This window comes from Eufriesea mexicana, unplaced genomic scaffold (assembly GCF_001483705.2).
Source record: "Eufriesea mexicana isolate 0111107269 unplaced genomic scaffold, ASM148370v2 scaffold5561, whole genome shotgun sequence".
In the NCBI taxonomy this organism is placed as follows: domain Eukaryota; kingdom Metazoa; phylum Arthropoda; class Insecta; order Hymenoptera; family Apidae; genus Eufriesea; species Eufriesea mexicana.
In genome coordinates, this window is record NW_016913558.1 from 789,841 (window position 1) to 806,904 (window position 17,064).

Genomic DNA, 17,064 nt, shown 5'->3' on the forward strand with positions numbered 1-17,064 from the left:
TAGAGGAATTCGCGATTGAGTACGAATGCGAATGCAAAGATTCGCGATTGAATGCAAGTGCAAGGATTCGTTATGCGAATAGTAAGATTGGTATAAAAATTCGCGAGTGAATGCGAATACGAATTCGAATGATTCGAGATTGAATGTGGAAGCGAATGCGAATAGAGGAATTCGCGATTGAGTACGAATGCGAATGCAAAGATTCGCGATTGAATGCAAGTGCAAGGATTCGTTATGCGAATAGTAAGATTGGTATAAAAATTCGCGAGTGAATGCGAATACGAATTCGAATGATTCGAGATTGAATGTGGAAGCGAATGCGAATAGAGGAATTCGCGATTGAGTACGAATGCGAATGCAAAGATTCGCGATTGAATGCAAGTGCAAGGATTCGTTATGCGAATAGTAAGATTGGTATAAAAATTCGCGAGTGAATGCGAATACGAATTCGAATGATTCGAGATTGAATGTGGAAGCGAATGCGAATAGAGGAATTCGCGATTGAGTACGAATGCGAATACGAAGATTCGCGATTGAGTACAGATGCGAATAGTAAAAATTCGCGAATGAATGCGAATACGAATTCGAAAATTCGGGATTGAATGTGGAAGCGAATGCGAATAGAGGAATTCGCGATTGAGTACGAATGCGAATACGAAGATTCGCGATTGAGTACAGATGCGAATAGCAAAAATTCGCAAATGAATACGAATACGAATTCGAAAATTCGGGATTGAATGTGGAAGCGAATGCGAATAGAGGAATTCGCGATTGAGTACGAATGCGAATACGAAGATTCGCGATTGAGTACAGATGCGAATAGTAAAAATTCGCGAATGAATGCGAATACGAATTCGAAGATTCGCAATAGAAGGCGAATAAAAAAATTCGCAATTGAGTAGGAATACGAATGCGAATAGAAAAATTCGCAATTAAGTACGAATGCGAATACAAAGATTCACGATTGAATGCAAATGCAGAAATTCGCAATTGACTACGAATGCGAATATTAAAAATTCCGGAGTGACTGCGAATACGTATTCGAAGATTCGCAATTGAATACGAATACAAAGATTCGCGATTGAATCGCTACTGATTCCTATTGTGAAAATTTGCAATTGAATGCGAATATAAAGATTCGCGATCGAATGCAATTAAATACGAATACGAAAATTTGCAATTGAATGCGAATACGAATTCGAAGATTTGCGACTGAATGCGAATCCGAATTCGAAGATTCGCACTTCAATAAGCCTTATTTCCAATTTTCAAAATTTCGAAATTATAAAATGGATTTCCTCCTCTCTCTTGAACGTTTCGGATATCGCCACCCTATAGATTACAAATTGAAATCACTGTCCCCAATAATCTTGTTCAATTGTATGAATTGTTAAAGAATTTATCGTTTGTCTAAGGGGTCAATTGTGCGAGTGTGCATCATTGAGCCAAGCTGTTCCTCTTAATCCATCGAAATTAAAATGTCAATGAAATTGAACTTATCATTTTTTGATGTCTTCATACTCCTTTCCTCGTGACAGTTTATACGAAACTATCGAAAACATTCCGTTTCGTTGCATATTTTTATAATAATTCCATAATTTATAATTTATCCTTTTCGCGAATATTTGCGATATTTATAATCGTTATAACATGAGTAACACCATTAATCGTCGAGATAAAAGTCCCATCAAAAATCGTCTAATACATATTTCCCATTTTAATGAAATATATTTCCATTAATAGCGAAGCTTAAATTTTTATAACAATGAATACACTTTTTACTAATTTTTGGTTAATAATTAATTAGATCTTCGTGTAAGAACCTAAGTAAATATAAAATATTTATTTAAAAAGTATTTCTTCTTTCAAGATTATTTCGAATTTATTATTCGAATCATCTTGAAATTATTTTGGAATTTAAATGAAATAGGAAATATTTTTCTTTCATTATTCTTTTTATTTTGTAGAACGCTGTAAGGGTTGAACGCGAATAACAATTGACCCTTGGGATTTCAGGATGGTTGCGAAGTGGGTTAATTGTTTTGTGGTTTAATAGCGAAAGTCGATTAGCGGTGATCGATTTTGATGGGCTACGCACAGATGTCTTTTGAAAATTCTTTTATTCGAAAATACGACCTGAATTTCGAGAAAGAATTTCTTGAAGTAGGAATAAGGATCTAGACAGAAGTAAATACATGTATATGTGCAGGTGAAAGAAATTTAAATTATATATATATATATGTATACATATATTTCCTTCTGATTTATAGAAATATAATTTTTCTAATTTTTTAAATACATTATAAATAAAAAGAAAATATCGAGTCTGATGATTCAATCTTTCACTACTTTTGTAAATGTAATTTACATATTAAGTATTTTTAATAAATATTTACTTAAATATTAAATTTAATTATATATTAAATATTACATAACTTAAATATTTTTAATTTTTTATTCAAAATTCTTTTACAACTTTTTCTTTCAGTCTGACCACTTTCATAATTAGCCACATATATGCACATGAGAAAATCCATATACCAGAGTCCGTGTATTATAAGTATAATATCTATACGCATATGAAGTGTATACAAAAATACAAAATCTGTATACTAGGAAGAAAATACGGAATAAATGACAAAATCTTCTATCTCGTCACACAAACACAGGATGAAAAGAATAGCAACTTGCAGCAGTATTACGTAATTGCACGTTAAGTAGAAGTACACGAGAAACGGACAGCTACCGATGTTATTCCACAAAAGTACAACAAGAGAAAACAAAAGGTAAATGACTTTCATTATTGATACACGAGGACAACAAAAGGATAAGAAATAAATAACAAAATTTTTTATCTGGCCAAACGTAGATGCAACCAAGAAGAAAATAGGAGAAATGGCAAAATGGCCGACGTCAATAGAGCATAACAAAAGAGAATAACAAAAGAGAATAACAAATAATAATTTTTATCATAAAAACACAAAATCACAAGAAAATTTTCTAATTCATTGAAAGAAAAAAATATAAGAAATGGCAAAATGGCTAATGGTACCAAAAAATATGACAAAAGAGAATAAAGAACATAACAATTTTGATCATAAAATTATAAAATCACAACAAAATTTTCTAATTCGTCAGAGAAGAAAACATAAGAAATGGCAAAATGGCCAACATCATGAGAATACAACAAAAGAAAATGACAAACAAATAACAATTTTTAACATAGAAACACAAAATCACAACAATATTTTCTAATTCGTCAAAGAAGAAAATATAGGGAATGGCAAAATGGCTAATGTCACTCAAGAATACAACAAAAGGGAGTACAAAGCATAACAATATTTATCAACAATTCATGAAAACCCAACAAAGAGAAAAAAAAATAAACACCCAAATTTTCTATCTCGTCAAACACAAATGCAACAATGAAGAAAACGTAAGAAACAGGAAAATGGCCACCGTCAATCAGAAATACAAAAATACGGGTCAAGATCAAACGAAAAGATTAATCATTAACGTCACAGAAATAAAGAATAAGTAAGAAAATTTTCGATTCGGCCAAAAGGAAACCTGAGAAAATGCCAAAATGGCCAAGACCGTGGGCCAAAAATATAACGAAAGATAATAAGGAACCAAGCTTCCTAACCTATAACACAAAAGTAGGTAATAAAATGAAAAAAGAGCGTACAACAGTTCACCACAGAATCGCGTTAAGAAAGAACGGATGACACGTTAAAAAAAGGAACGAAAAAATTGCGAATAAAATTAGCCATGTTGCCGCGCAATGACGCGACGAAATGAAATATAGCGTAAATAATAGTTCCGAACGCCGCCACGCGTAGACAACGCAATAAAATTGACAAGAAAAAAGACGAACAACGCGAGGACGCGATTAAAAAGGGAATAAATAACACAGGGTTCTTCGACACGGTTGCACGAGGACACAAGAAGCGCGGCTGATCGATTTCGAAGGCACCAATCGCTTCGTCACATGTGACACTTTATAGTGCAATCATTAAGAATGTGCTTTTCGGAGAGCGCACGAAAAACGAGCGAGCACGCGCAGTCGCTTGCCAATGTTCGTCTCGGCTTACTGACCCGCGTCTCTTCCTCGCCACGCTCTCTTTCAATGAACCCGTCCTTGTGACCACGTAACCGTCGCAGTCCAACTACTGACAGCGATATTTGCGCGGTCTACGCATGCAATTAGGATCGACTTCAAATACCGAACGCACAGTACGCGACGAAATTTTCTTCCTATAATCCTAATTTTTTTTTGTTTAATTTGGTACTATTAATTAATAGCGCAAAATATTTTATTTTTGGAATCCAAAATGGCCTATAAGCGTAATTAGGATCATGACTTCAGATACCGAACGTACAGTACGCGATCGAATTTTCTTTCTATAATCCGAATTTTTTCTTTTTTTTTTTTTTAAGTGTCGCTACTATTAGTAACGTAAAATATTTTATTTTTAAGATCAAAATTGTAACCCAGTCGGAAAAATTGTAAGCTATAGATGATGTAGAGATTGATTTTAATAAGAGGATTAAAAGATTAAGAATTTTGTTCTTTTTGAAATAGCAATTACATTTAAGTCGGTCGTTGATGAGATAATTCTTTCATTTAAGTATGAGAGGACTGGAGCTGGAAATTTGATTTCTTGGAATGAAAATTGTGTTGGAGAAAATCATTAACGAGGTGAATTTTAATTCGGATAAGAGGATTACAATTGAATCTTTTATTTTATAGAATAAAACTGGTGCTATGCGGATTATTAATGAAACAGAATTCCATTTATTTCGAAAGAGGACCGAAATTAAAAATTTATCTTTCCAGAAATGACGTTCGTTTCGTTTTCATTTCAGATAACCAGATAGTTCGGAATCATTTCAGTCATTCGAGCCCGTTTTCAAACACGATTCATCAAAGGCTATATAATTTCCACAATTTTCAATAACTTCGTTAAAAAAAAAAATTGGGAATATTTTTCAAGTATAAATAAATCTGAGTGCGAAAACCGCATGCCAAAATATATCATGGTTTCCCCAGAAAAAAATCCCAAAGAAGACGATTTTTATCGGCCCGATTACATGAAAACCGCCTTAAATTATCGTTCTTCTACATTGTCGCGAGAGGGCCTGAATGCCAACGGAGCTCGTGATCGCATTAACACTTTGACTGGCACGCTTAGGGGGCCACGATAAAATTTCCATTATTCTTAGTATATAATGATGAATTACCATCAATATAGCAAAAAAGAAAGTGGTAAAAATTATTATTTTCTATTGAAAATTCTCTACTTATTTAAGTTGTTCAAATTTTCAAAAAGTAGTTAAAATAAAAGAAATATAAATTTAAAAAATTGGTATCGCCGGACACTGGCGACCACTATGGGTCCACTGAAGAGACAAGTCGATGACCACCATGGCAATCAACGAGTTACAATAGAGCTCAGACGCCGACGTCGTTATTTATAATAATCGGCGTTGATTTCCTGTATCCGGTATGCGTACACTGCGTGCAGATTTACGTCACGCGAAGTTTATGAATGAGACGGCCCTGCCGTTGACCACCGCTTTGACCATTTCTCTCGCTGCCACGAGAGAAGACCAAGAGCCACGGCTCTCTCGTGTCCTCGTTCGAAGATGGTCCCGGTCGCCAAAAGGGACGACAGAGCACGATTCTTTCGTAATCGATTGCCTTCGAAGACACTCGCTACTCTCAATGTCGCGATCACCTGTTCAATCGTCACCGCGACCCATTTTTCCGCTACATAACCTCTCTTCCACCCCTTCACGATTTACGTACATAATTACAATTCTTCTCTTTAACACATTTTCTTCGAGTTCATGACTGAAAAATGTAATTTTTCGAGCGAGTTGATACTCGAAATCTAGTCGTAAGTTAAAGTTTCGATTAAAATTTGAATTTAATTTTTTTTTATTTTCGAAATTCCATGTCGTTGTGGAAATTTTCGACGGTTCCGAAATTTGAATTTCGAGTCCGTAACGTACACGGAGTAATGCGACTAGTTACGCAACGAGAAGGAAAGTCAAGGTCACGGAAGTGGGATGACTAGACGACTCACCTTCTGGTCGATGTGCTCCCATTTCTCGTCGATAGTTCGTCGCTCTGCCTCCGTCATGGTCCGTCGAGTCGACGCCGACGACGACGATGGGACGAAAGAAAAGGACGTACGTTAATCCTCGTGGGTAAAGAACGGCCACGGAGAGGCACCAGAAGAAGCAGGGAAGAGAGCCCGTGTCAACCGACAGGCAACCACGCCGCGCCTCTAGAGATCACTAAAGGCTTACATCACGCGGTCCTCAAGCCCTACATCGAATCTACATGCTAGAAATACAGCAACTCGCGTGGAGACGAACCGGGTGTATTTTGGGCCACGCGAATCGCGCGCGCCGATTCGTCGTTGAACTTCTTTCCTCTCTTCATCGTTATTCTCTCGAGAATTGTTTGCAGGGCTATCTTACGAGCCCTCCTTCGAGACACCATCAAGACCTAAAAAAAAATAATCACTGATCAGTCTATCGTTATTGCGATTGTTTAAATGGGATAATTGGGAATTATAATTATTAATTATCATTGTAATGAGTAGCGAGTAGCGAGTAATTAACGTTTTTTATACTGGTCATGTCTTCCCACTTGGAACTAGTATCTAAAGTTGAGTCATTTTGACTCCTTTGGTAGTTTTGTTGAATTGGTTACCACTCTTGTCTTAGATTATTTTATGTTTATTTTTATTAATTTATTGAGAGGTTATTCTGCTGAGAAATGGTTTGTTGTTGTGGAGTTTGTTGGAGAATGTATTTGAATTTATGGGCCTGATATAGGGGGGGGATGTAATTGGACTGTGAATTTAGGGATTGAGACTCGTTTAGGCAAGTTAAATATCAATGGTTGAGTAACTTTTGTTATTTAATTCTATTGTTAAGGTTTTATAAATTATCTAAAGCTTTCTTAATACAAAATTGATTAACAAGCAATGTCAGGATGGCCGAGCGGTCTAAGGCGCTGCGTTCAGGTCGCAGTCCACTCTGTGGGCGTGGGTTCGAATCCCACTTCTGGCAAATATCTTTTGTTCGTTTAAAATTGTAATTAATTTGATATTTATCTGAAAGAAGGAATTATTTATTTTCATACAAGTTTTCATTGATCCAAAGCTTCTACTAAACAAATATTCGAGGACAATCGCAATGAAAGTCAAATATTTGTTCCTATTTTGATAAAGAATAGTGTACGATACTTTATGAATTATCGATATAAATTAATGGAATTTTGTTGTAATAAAAATTTATAGATATCAATTTATCGTACCAAAACTTGTACGTAAATTTATATAAATTCGTAGAAAATTATGAAAGTTTACTGAAAGTTTATCGATGAAATTTACGAAAACGAATTTAAACTATGAAAACACTAATTTCTTTTGTTTCTTATGTCTGAAGCTTCCTGCAATTTCCGGTTATACAAATTACGCGATTAAATGCGCAGATTTTATTTCTAATCTACCAATATTACAAAGACACAATATATATACTGCATTTATTACGAAAGTATTAAACAGAAAAAAAAATGTCTTAATGTCTTAATGTCCGTCGTAATGTCTTATTGTTTTATATAGTATCAATCACACGAATTACATATGTACATACACATCTCCCTTACATTTTAAGTGCGTACAACATTAGAAACGTCGATGATCACGAATACGTATGTTAAACGATTAATTCACACGTTATTGTTCTGTTTATTTATAGCGACCTGATTACACATTGGATAATCTCTAAGTCCATTTTATCGTAATGGATACTAAAATACTAATATCTGAAGCTGAAAGGTATCTTCGAAACATGAAACCAACTGTTCGTGTGATTGCAGTTTGCAACGTCCGTTGAAATTGACGCACGTTGCAACGTCCGTATTTTCAACGTTCATGTGACTCCGGCTTAAGTGATTTACTGCGCTGATCGAAAATTGTAATTTAAATATTTATTTCACTATTTTCATAAATTCCATACTTATATATTATACCATCGTTTTCATATAATCGATAATGATATAAATATTTTAACGGAAAGTTAATAATGACACAGTAAATATAAACATTGTAAAATGTTGTTATAAGGCTATACTTGTATAATCTTTTGAGACTTTTTATAATTTTCTAAACAATTTATGCGTCGCAATGAACGAGGAACATAAATTACTGTTGTAGATACACATGTAATACAACAAAACTGCAAAGCATAACAATAGAAAGTATAAACGAAATTCCGAAGTGGGTAACAGTTAATTGTCAACATGGCGGATAGTGATTTTCTCATCACAATTTCAGGTCCCGCTCTGTCATTATTGTTTTACGAAAATGTTCGCAGTTGCGGGGACCAGGTAAAAAAGTTTTTTCCTCCTTGATTTGTTATTTACGATATTTTATAATTTAACGTGACAAGCCGCATTTAGATTGTGAAATCTATCATCTTAACCTCTATAGAATCTAACCTAATAAATGAGAAAGTTGAAAATATTGAAAAAGAGTATATTGATTTTCCATGTTGTAGATGGGCTTTTTATTAGGAGAAACACTTGAATTTGTTATAAAATCGTACACAGATTTAGACAATCAGGTAGAAACAGTGAAAATATACAACAGTAAGTTACTCTATTGTTTGTCATAGTGACACAAAAGTCTTTACTTTGCAATAATGTTTTGACGTTTTTAGATATTGAAGCTGTTGTAACTTGCCCATTACCAAATTCTTTGCATAATTCTCTTGGCAAAATTAATAAAGAAAAATTAAAGGATTTTTTACGTGATAAGAGTAAACAAGTGATAGGTTGGTTCCGCTTTAGGCGAGATATAGGCTTGGTACCTACATTTAGAGATAAATTATTGCATAAAGAATTTGCGTCATATTTTTCCAATGATAATGGCTCTAAAGAAGAGTTCTTTGTTACTTGTTTATTAAGTTCTTCGACAAGCAGTGAAGGAGGAACTTATAAATTTAAACATGTTTTTTTAAGACACAGAAGAGGGTATGTTCCTTTCTTATAGTAATTCTTATATAATACATTTTGAAGAACGCTATTTGTATAAATAATTTGATTGATACAGGGTATTTGAACCAGTTCCTTTACGGATAAGTAACTTAGGAAGTAATTCATTTGCACATGAAGGTTCAGATTATAAACCTACTCCTACTAAAAAATCATCTGATGTACCAGATGTATTTACAAAACTCATAGAATCTTTAGAGTAAGTTTGAACATGAATTAAAATTTTTATGTAATATCTCAAACTTTCTGATACTTAATGATTAAAAAATATTTATTTTATTCCTACTATTTATTTTTAGTTTGGATTTAACAAAGACATCTGCAGTTGAATCTGCTATTACTATACAAATGGCAGCTGAGCAGCATTTAAGTCAATTAATACCTGAATTATGTAAGTCTGATCTTGAAGTAGCAGAGCTTGAAAGGCAACTCAAGGAAGTTATGCTTAACAAAAAGGCAAAAGTTAATGGAAATTCAAATAATGTAAATCAAACCAGCGAAACTGAAAAAGAGGAAAGTAATGAAGGAAAACAAATATCAGAAAAATCATCTCCTTCAATAACTGAATCTTCAGATGATATCTATCAAGAATCTCGGTCATTCAAAGATCATACCTCTGCAACTGTATGTGTTTTATAATATAAAAAACCATTTTGTAATTTTTACAAATCTTATGTGACTAGTATTTTATTTCAGAATCAAGTTGCTACTCATAAACCGAAAAATACAGTAACATATGTTGAGAAAAATATCAATCAGAGCAAATCAAGAAGAGTGAATACAAATACCACAAATAATCTGAATCAAGAATCACCCTCTATAAATTCTATTTCAGAAATGAAAGTTGATGTTGCAGAAAGTGTGTTAAATAAGAACAGACGTATTTCGAATATGGAAACGGAAACTGTGAAAGAATCAATCTGTGACACAAACGCAAGTGCTGTCGGAAAAGCCAAAGGCAAATTAATCCATAATACCTATTCAGAATTTAAAAAAGCGAGAAGGACTTCAGGCTCAGAATCGTCTGAGACAAACAATGTACAAAACACTTCCTTTCAATCGTCTTACAATCAGGTTACGAAGAAAAAAGTAGATAATATGCGTAAAGCGGATACGACAGACAACCATTAAGTAAAAACGGGTTCCTTAATTTTAGTTCAGTTCAAAAGCTTTATAACAATATACTTAAACTTGTAGAGCAATTTCTGTAAAAACAAACAAAAACAAGCAGAGGTTTAGAGTGCTTGCACTACACTCATGTATTGTAAATATTGACATATTTTAAAATATAATTAAACTGACCATATCTGTACTATGTGCAAGACTGGTCCGTTTTTTAGCAAATTTTAATCTTACAGAAATATGAAAAAAAAAAAAAGAAAAAAACGGTATTGTGTCATGTTCATAGTATCGAATCTGTGCATTATAAAGTGGAGAGGCATCATAGACTGAAGTACTGAATAGTTTTTAATATGCGTTCTTCTGGATGTTCTATATTTAAAAAGTATTATCATTCACATTACCGCTTTTTTGTACTATTTTCATGATACGTCTAATATATCCTCCCAAATATTTACAGTGCTCTATACTCTTAAATTAATTATAAAATTCAGAAAGAAGTATACAGGATATGTTCTTTTCGTGTACATTTTTTAAATTGTGCCATTACATTTTTAAGTATTTAACGTATAAAATAAATACAAATGTTTTGCATCATCATCTTTTATAAATAACAAATTAATACATATATTAAGTACTTGTAAATAATTAAAAATCTCATAAATAGTTCTCTTTTTTTAAATATTAACTATAGTGTAAGATATTCGCATATTAGCACAGAACTTCAGTTTCTAATTGTATATGTATAAATACTTAAAAGGAATGTTATTACAATATGTCAGCTGGATTATTTGGTACACCTGTAATTTCCCATATCGTAGCTGCAAGTCTTCTTGAATGTTCTAACACACATGACGATGTTGCCAAACCGAGATGAACACAATAAAGCTCATAAATTCTAATCTTATTAGTAGAAAGTTTAGGAAAACACGTTTCCGCTAATTTTCTACAAAATTATAAAATTAGTCAAAAACTTACAAGGTAAATATTTAAGTACAAATGGTACAAACCTGTAATAATCACCGCAAAATATACCGGGTATTGGAAAATTTTTCATTACATGATTCAAATAGATTTTACATTTTAATGGTGATCCCTGCGAAATATTATATAATAATAATAATAATGCGGTACTATATGCTTATTACTTCAAAATTATTTACTTACAGAATTATCCTCAAACCATAAAAAGTAAGCATAATTAAATGTTGTGTCCTTCCACATGACTGATAAGTGTCCTTCTTCTAAATGCATTCTACTTTGTTTAACCATGTTCCATATCTATAAAAGTAATTCATAAGCTACTTGTATCAATCTTATTTTAATTTTTGATAAATTACCTTTCTTGTTGTAAGTGCAAGAGTTTCAGGATTTGTAAAATCTAGTGTTGGAGCAGTCAGTCTGTGGGTGATTCTGTCTATGTAGATAAAATGCACAAGGCCTGGAAACTCTTCTAGATATTTATTGATGGTTAGGGAAGTTCTCGTAGATTATATGGCATTAAGGAGCTATATTTTCTTATGTAATTTATTAGAAAAAATAGAAAAAAAAAAATCACGAATATATATATATAGATATAGATATATGTAATTAAGAAAGGATATGATCCAAGAGTAAAGTTCTTCAATGCTTTTACTTTAAGAAAATCGCTAAAGTCATTCAGCTTTTGACGAACAAGTTTTCCTACCGTTGTAAGTACATCAACGCCTTGTTTTAAAAAATTTTTATCGAAACACGTTAATCGATATAACTCTTTTAAATTATCTGTGAATCCAGATGTATTTGACTCGATTTGAAGAATTGATTCTGGATCTCTGGATTTTAATAAATCCATATACTTTTTTCGAACAAATTCCCACTTTGTTTGTAATCTTCTCTGGCACATATCAACATCGTTACTAACGTTAGCTCTATTTTTTTTAATTCCGTCTAATGCTTTCTTCATTGCCAAGTCAAAGTTTTCAAATGCCGGCCGTAGTTCGTCGATATCTCTTTGAAGTTGTAAACCATTTATGATATTTAAATAATGAAAACTATCATATAATCCTGATGATGTAGCGAGATTAGTTACTTCTACTATCATGATAAGATTAATACCATCTGCTAGTTCAAAAATATGAACTGCATTAGCAGTGTAATCATGCTCGGTTCCGAGTAAAATCAAATTACTGTATAAATCATCATCCATCAAGGAATAAAGTCCTTCGTTGATGGAAGATTCTCTTGAACCTCCTATAATGAAGTAACATATCAGAGTATAATACTAACTTATAACTTAATGAAGTTAGTGAACATCTTATGATAGTAAAAACCATACTAAATAAATTTGTAATATCTTCTGAGGTAGGATTTGAAAGCTTCGCTCCAAAAGTGATCTGCTCCTCTTTAGAAGAACTACTTTCAGGTAAAAGAATGTCAGTATAATCATCATTACTGCTATCCACTTCAGACTGGATATCCCCTTTTCTTTTCTGGTTAACTACCCAACATAGGAGCATCATTAGTAATATATCAGAAGCACACAAGTCACGGGCATTTTTACTAGAGTACAATGAAAGAAATTTTTGTTCCACTAATATTAAGATGTGTACATTAGAAAACTCAGATTGTGCCTTTAATTTATCACAAGCATCATGTAGTACTTTTAATATTGCTACACCCAAGTCTGTGTTTATTGATAGTTGCTCTATTGATTCTGTAAGCATACTTTGCTCGCAATTTCTTAAATGTATCCATGCATCTAACAAACAAGACACTAAACAGACTTTTTGTTTGTTTAATTTTAATCTGAAATTAAAACAATGTAATATTATACAGTTTTCTAGAAATACATTTTGTAAACAGTATTCTAACTTACACTGCAACATCTGGTCCACAAACATGCCTTACAATTGCTACACATACCCCTAATGTTCTTTTCATTAATTCTACTTCATCCATAGAAATGTAAATAAAAGTGTATCCCATAAATTCATCAAATACCATATTTGTGCCGTCATGACATCTCATTGAAGTATAAGAATTTCCAAATTGAGAAGCCATTACATGTTGAGATGTAACAATAGGTGAAAATAATTGCATTATGACATTTGGATTTAATTTTGAATCTTCATTATCTGCATCTTGCTAAAACATAAATTAATATTTACATATATAAATGTTATAATGTTTATTAATATTGTATAATTAATGAAAATGTATACTTTTATATTTTTTTTTAAATATTTTTGACATTTGGACAGTACAATACATGCTTTTTGTTTTATGTTAAAAATATAATATTCCAGTATTTTAATTATTGCTTAACTTATTATAAGAATATATACATATATTTTACTTTAAATGTTATAAAACAATTAGAAACCTACCTTGTTTTCAGAAATCAAACCTTGAATTTTCGCCAATCTTTGTATATGATTCACAAACTTTTTATTACATTTCGTAAAAAGAACATCATTTAAATGATCAAAGATTAAAATACCCTTCATTTTATAATTTAATTAAAAATACTCTTGTCACTACACGATACAGTTAATCGATATTTGTTAGTGCATTAATGTTTACATTCGTGCTGATTCAATTCACGAAAACATTGTCGAATATCAAGCAATAGTTTAATACCTCCAGTACACTCGCCTGGTCATTTCATTCACCGTTCATATACGACTGCTTATAATAAGACTCGTTTAACTAGATTTACAATACAAAAATATAAGCGATGAAGTTGATTACCTACTTTACGTGCCTTTCAGTTCTACGCTAGATGTCCCTTAGTCGCAAACTGTTCTAGCGCATAATTCGAACAGTCGTGCGTGGAAAAGCAAATGATTTGGTAAACTGAGAATTTTTAAATTTACATTTCATACTTAACTTATTTGATATCTAGATTTGATTTTTGAAACTTTTTAAGGAATACACGCACAGATAATTATTTTACACAATGTTACTTAATTGCAATTTAAAAATTAATTACGAAAAAATTTGTCAATTCAGAAATTGCATATAACGTAAATGACTTTTTTATTTATTTACTTGATAAATAGTATCACATGCACATAAAAATGAACATATAAAAAATAAAATAGAATTCACTACGTATTTGTGTATCCATAATTTATGGAGTTATTGCGCTAATTTATAAAATAATTAATAAAAAGATAGTAAAAAAAAATTCTGCATTTTATAGTCGGTTGCAGATTTGCAGGGGACATTTGTATGTATTTTTAGGTTATATAAATGAAAGTGTATTTCTTACAGTATATATTCAAAATTTAGGGATATATTTTTTTAAAGTTAGGAAATTTTATTTAAATGCTGACTTATAAAGAATCAAACTTTTATTTCGATAAAAATTCAAACGAACAAAGGTTCATTTTGGTAATTATTTGCACAGCATAAAATTTGACAAATTGATTAACAAATGACAACAGCAGCAAAAAATTTAAATAAATACTATACAATCATATTAAAATAAAGTTATTACTTTTTATCAACAAGTAACGCACATTTAGTAGTTTTTTGATAATTTAAGATTTATTTTTAATTGGTTTTATGAAAACCGTACTTTAGTTTTAAACAAATTATAAGATGCGAGAGTACAATTTCCAAGATATTTATGAATAGTGCTTTTTAAATTAATAAATAAAACAAAGCGAATGAAGCTTTATATAAATACAGTAAACCCTTGATTTTAAGGATTAATCAGAGTAACGATAATTAAATGTTTAAGAATCGAAGCAATCTTAATTCATAACTTAAGATCATAACTTTATAGTTTATGTTTGTCGTCTATCTGGGTAAAAATCCGTAAAATCGAGAGTTTATTGCAACATTCAACATCGCTTTCGGATAAAGTAACGTCAGCCCGCTTTGTAATAATATTCGCATCATAACCTCACCATCATTGATTATTCAACACTCGAATAATTACCTGAACAAGTATTCATTTAATATTTGCATAAAAGTGACAACACAGTCCTCAGTATATATGTTATATTCGACTAGATTATATTATATAAGTCTCTCTACTGTTTTTTTCTTTTTTTTTTTTTTTTTTTAAGTTTTACATATTTTTGACTGTTTGGCTTCTTGTCAGAGGCGAAACTGCCTAGAGCCTCTATTACACATGTACAGTGTATCTAATGTCGCATATATCAATAGAAATAATCTCAATTCTCAATGGCCAAATCAATTGGACACTATAGTTATAATAATAATTGCAATAACTTTCTAGATCCTTTCTTTCTTCTTACATACTACTATTTTGAAAGTTTCGTATAAACCCTGCTAAAATTACATCAACTGTGACGTTAATCATTCACTGATCTGCAATCATAGTTCCGAATTTCTGAAATAACTGGTTTCACCATAGCTTTCTAATGGAACGTATTTTGCTTTAAATTATCACGACCATTAACATAAAATATAGAGTTGTTCGTCGAAAGTCAGACTGTCATTTCAGTTTTGCGGTTATGGAAACTATAGGTTATGTGCGTTGAAAACCGAAAGTAGTTTTGACAAGATTCTGCTAAATATTTGTGCACATGTGAAATGATATTGTAATCTTAAAAAAAATACTTCCGACGTTAAAAGTGAATCATTTTTAAATGATAGTAATTTCGTAGACGTCTGAAATATCGACAAGTACATTTGGTATTCTTTTTCACGTAAAAAAAGGTTCTTAATCTATGATTATTCTAGTTTGTTATTTACGATCAGGCCTATACATTTGGCGCATCGTCAGCGCTACAAATAATATTTATCTTGAAACATATTGCATTTTTTCACATATATGTTAATAAATATTTGCTCACACAAATGGCGCTAAAAGAAATTTACATGCCACCTCGTTCGCTAGCATCGAAAATATATGCGCTACTAATAAAAAATAATATGTGCAGAATAAATATACACTAATAACAATAACAGCAACAATATAAGCTCAGTAATTCTTTCCGATGCAGTTAAAACAATCGTTAAAAAAATTATTCAATACAACATAATAACAATATATTACTCTTTAGTGATTTTTGGAAAATAATATCTTAAATAGAAATATGCTATCCTTAATTTTGTTTATAAAAAATTCGTAGAGTCGTTGACAGTATAATAAGTTCTTTCGCAGTAATTATAAGTTATTTTTTTAAATTATAATGATATAATTTACGATATTTCATTTACAATGAAATTATACACCGACATCTTAAATATCGTACGTTTAATCAAAATAAATATCCCATATCCCTATCCCATTGTTACTTTTTGCAAAATTACTGCGTTAAAAATTTAGACTTATTTATGATACAAACACGTGATGCTGTTTATGTGTGATACTTCGTGTCACGAGTATCAATCTACGAGATGTGATAATGGTTAGAATTTTACGAGGTACAGTTACAAAGTGACACCTGTTGCCGCTTTTTAACATTATAAGTGTAGACATACATTGATTTAAATGTTGCAACAAGATTTATAAAAATAATCATAAATAGTAACAATATCTAGATTAGGTTATGTTACATAACATTTGTAGATTATTAAATATATATTATTCAAATTTTCTTTCGAATGTTTCTTTTTCTAATTTAATTTAATATGCCTTAAATCGAAGAAGTTAAAAATAGGATAATGAATTAAAAATAAATACTGATGATAAAAGTTCTAAAACATAATGACAGTATTTTATATTTTCATTTAACTTAATTAATCGTTATATATACCATAATTATTGCAACAAATAAAATATCACTTTATTACTGTCCCTCATAGTTGCGTGGTTGTAACTCATTAGAAACAAGCACGCGTATTTGTATGTACGAATCGACTTGAAACACGAGCACATGATTTTTACTTAAAGGAAAAACCAGAAA

General features: G+C 31.4%; 3 protein-coding genes and 1 non-coding gene across 4 annotated transcripts in view; 2 read left to right on the forward strand and 2 right to left on the reverse strand.

Moving 5' to 3' along the window:
* Positions 1-6,330, reverse strand: part of Hex-A (Hexokinase A) — a 45,170-nt gene extending 38,840 nt beyond the window's left edge. Inside the window, exon 1 of the mRNA XM_017906570.1 lies at positions 6,093-6,330. Within this exon, the coding sequence (XP_017762059.1) occupies positions 6,093-6,149 (57 nt within the window). The 5' untranslated portion in view covers positions 6,150-6,330. The remainder of the gene's footprint in view (positions 1-6,092) is intronic.
* A 676-nt stretch (positions 6,331-7,006) lies between these two features.
* TRNAL-CAG (transfer RNA leucine (anticodon CAG)) lies at positions 7,007-7,089 on the forward strand. Its single transcript has one exon. It is a non-coding gene; the product is annotated as a tRNA-Leu (tRNA).
* Positions 7,090-7,820: 731 nt separating this feature from the next.
* LOC108552147 (BRISC complex subunit FAM175B) lies at positions 7,821-10,637 on the forward strand. Its single transcript, XM_017906555.1, has 7 exons — positions 7,821-7,998; positions 8,238-8,410; positions 8,581-8,671; positions 8,743-9,055; positions 9,135-9,275; positions 9,376-9,700; positions 9,773-10,637. The coding sequence occupies exons 2-7, from the start codon at positions 8,324-8,326 to the stop codon at positions 10,205-10,207; spliced, it is 1,392 nt and encodes a 463-aa protein (XP_017762044.1). The 5' UTR covers positions 7,821-7,998; positions 8,238-8,323; the 3' UTR covers positions 10,208-10,637.
* Positions 10,638-10,872: 235 nt separating this feature from the next.
* On the reverse strand, positions 10,873-13,683 carry HPS1 (Hermansky-Pudlak syndrome 1 protein). The gene is made up of 8 exons (XM_017906553.1): positions 13,564-13,683; positions 13,053-13,321; positions 12,513-12,982; positions 11,800-12,427; positions 11,536-11,680; positions 11,363-11,476; positions 11,206-11,291; positions 10,873-11,141 (listed from the first exon to the last, which is right to left on the reverse strand). Exons 1-8 carry the CDS (start codon positions 13,681-13,683, stop codon positions 10,964-10,966), a joined length of 2,010 nt encoding a protein of 669 aa, XP_017762042.1. The 3' UTR covers positions 10,873-10,963.
* Between the last annotated feature and the right edge of the window lie 3,381 nt (positions 13,684-17,064).

Excerpts from the sequence above, each read along its gene's own strand:
- LOC108552147 (XM_017906555.1), top strand. The coding sequence starts at position 8,324 with ATGGCGGATAGTGATTTTCTCATCACAATTTCAGGTCCCGCTCTGTCA. Across the intron at positions 9,056-9,134 it reads TTTTTAAGACACAGAAGAGG|GGTATTTGAACCAGTTCCTT; the intron begins GTATGTTCCTTT and ends TGATTGATACAG. Across the intron at positions 9,701-9,772 it reads AAGATCATACCTCTGCAACT|AATCAAGTTGCTACTCATAA; the intron begins GTATGTGTTTTA and ends ATTTTATTTCAG.
- HPS1 (XM_017906553.1), bottom strand. The coding sequence starts at position 13,683 with ATGAAGGGTATTTTAATCTTTGATCATTTAAATGATGTTCTTTTTACG. Across the intron at positions 11,681-11,799 it reads AAGAACTTTACTCTTGGATC|GAGAACTTCCCTAACCATCA; the intron begins ATATCCTTTCTT and ends CATATAATCTAC. Across the intron at positions 11,292-11,362 it reads TATGGTTTGAGGATAATTCT|GGATCACCATTAAAATGTAA; the intron begins GTAAGTAAATAA and ends AATATTTCGCAG.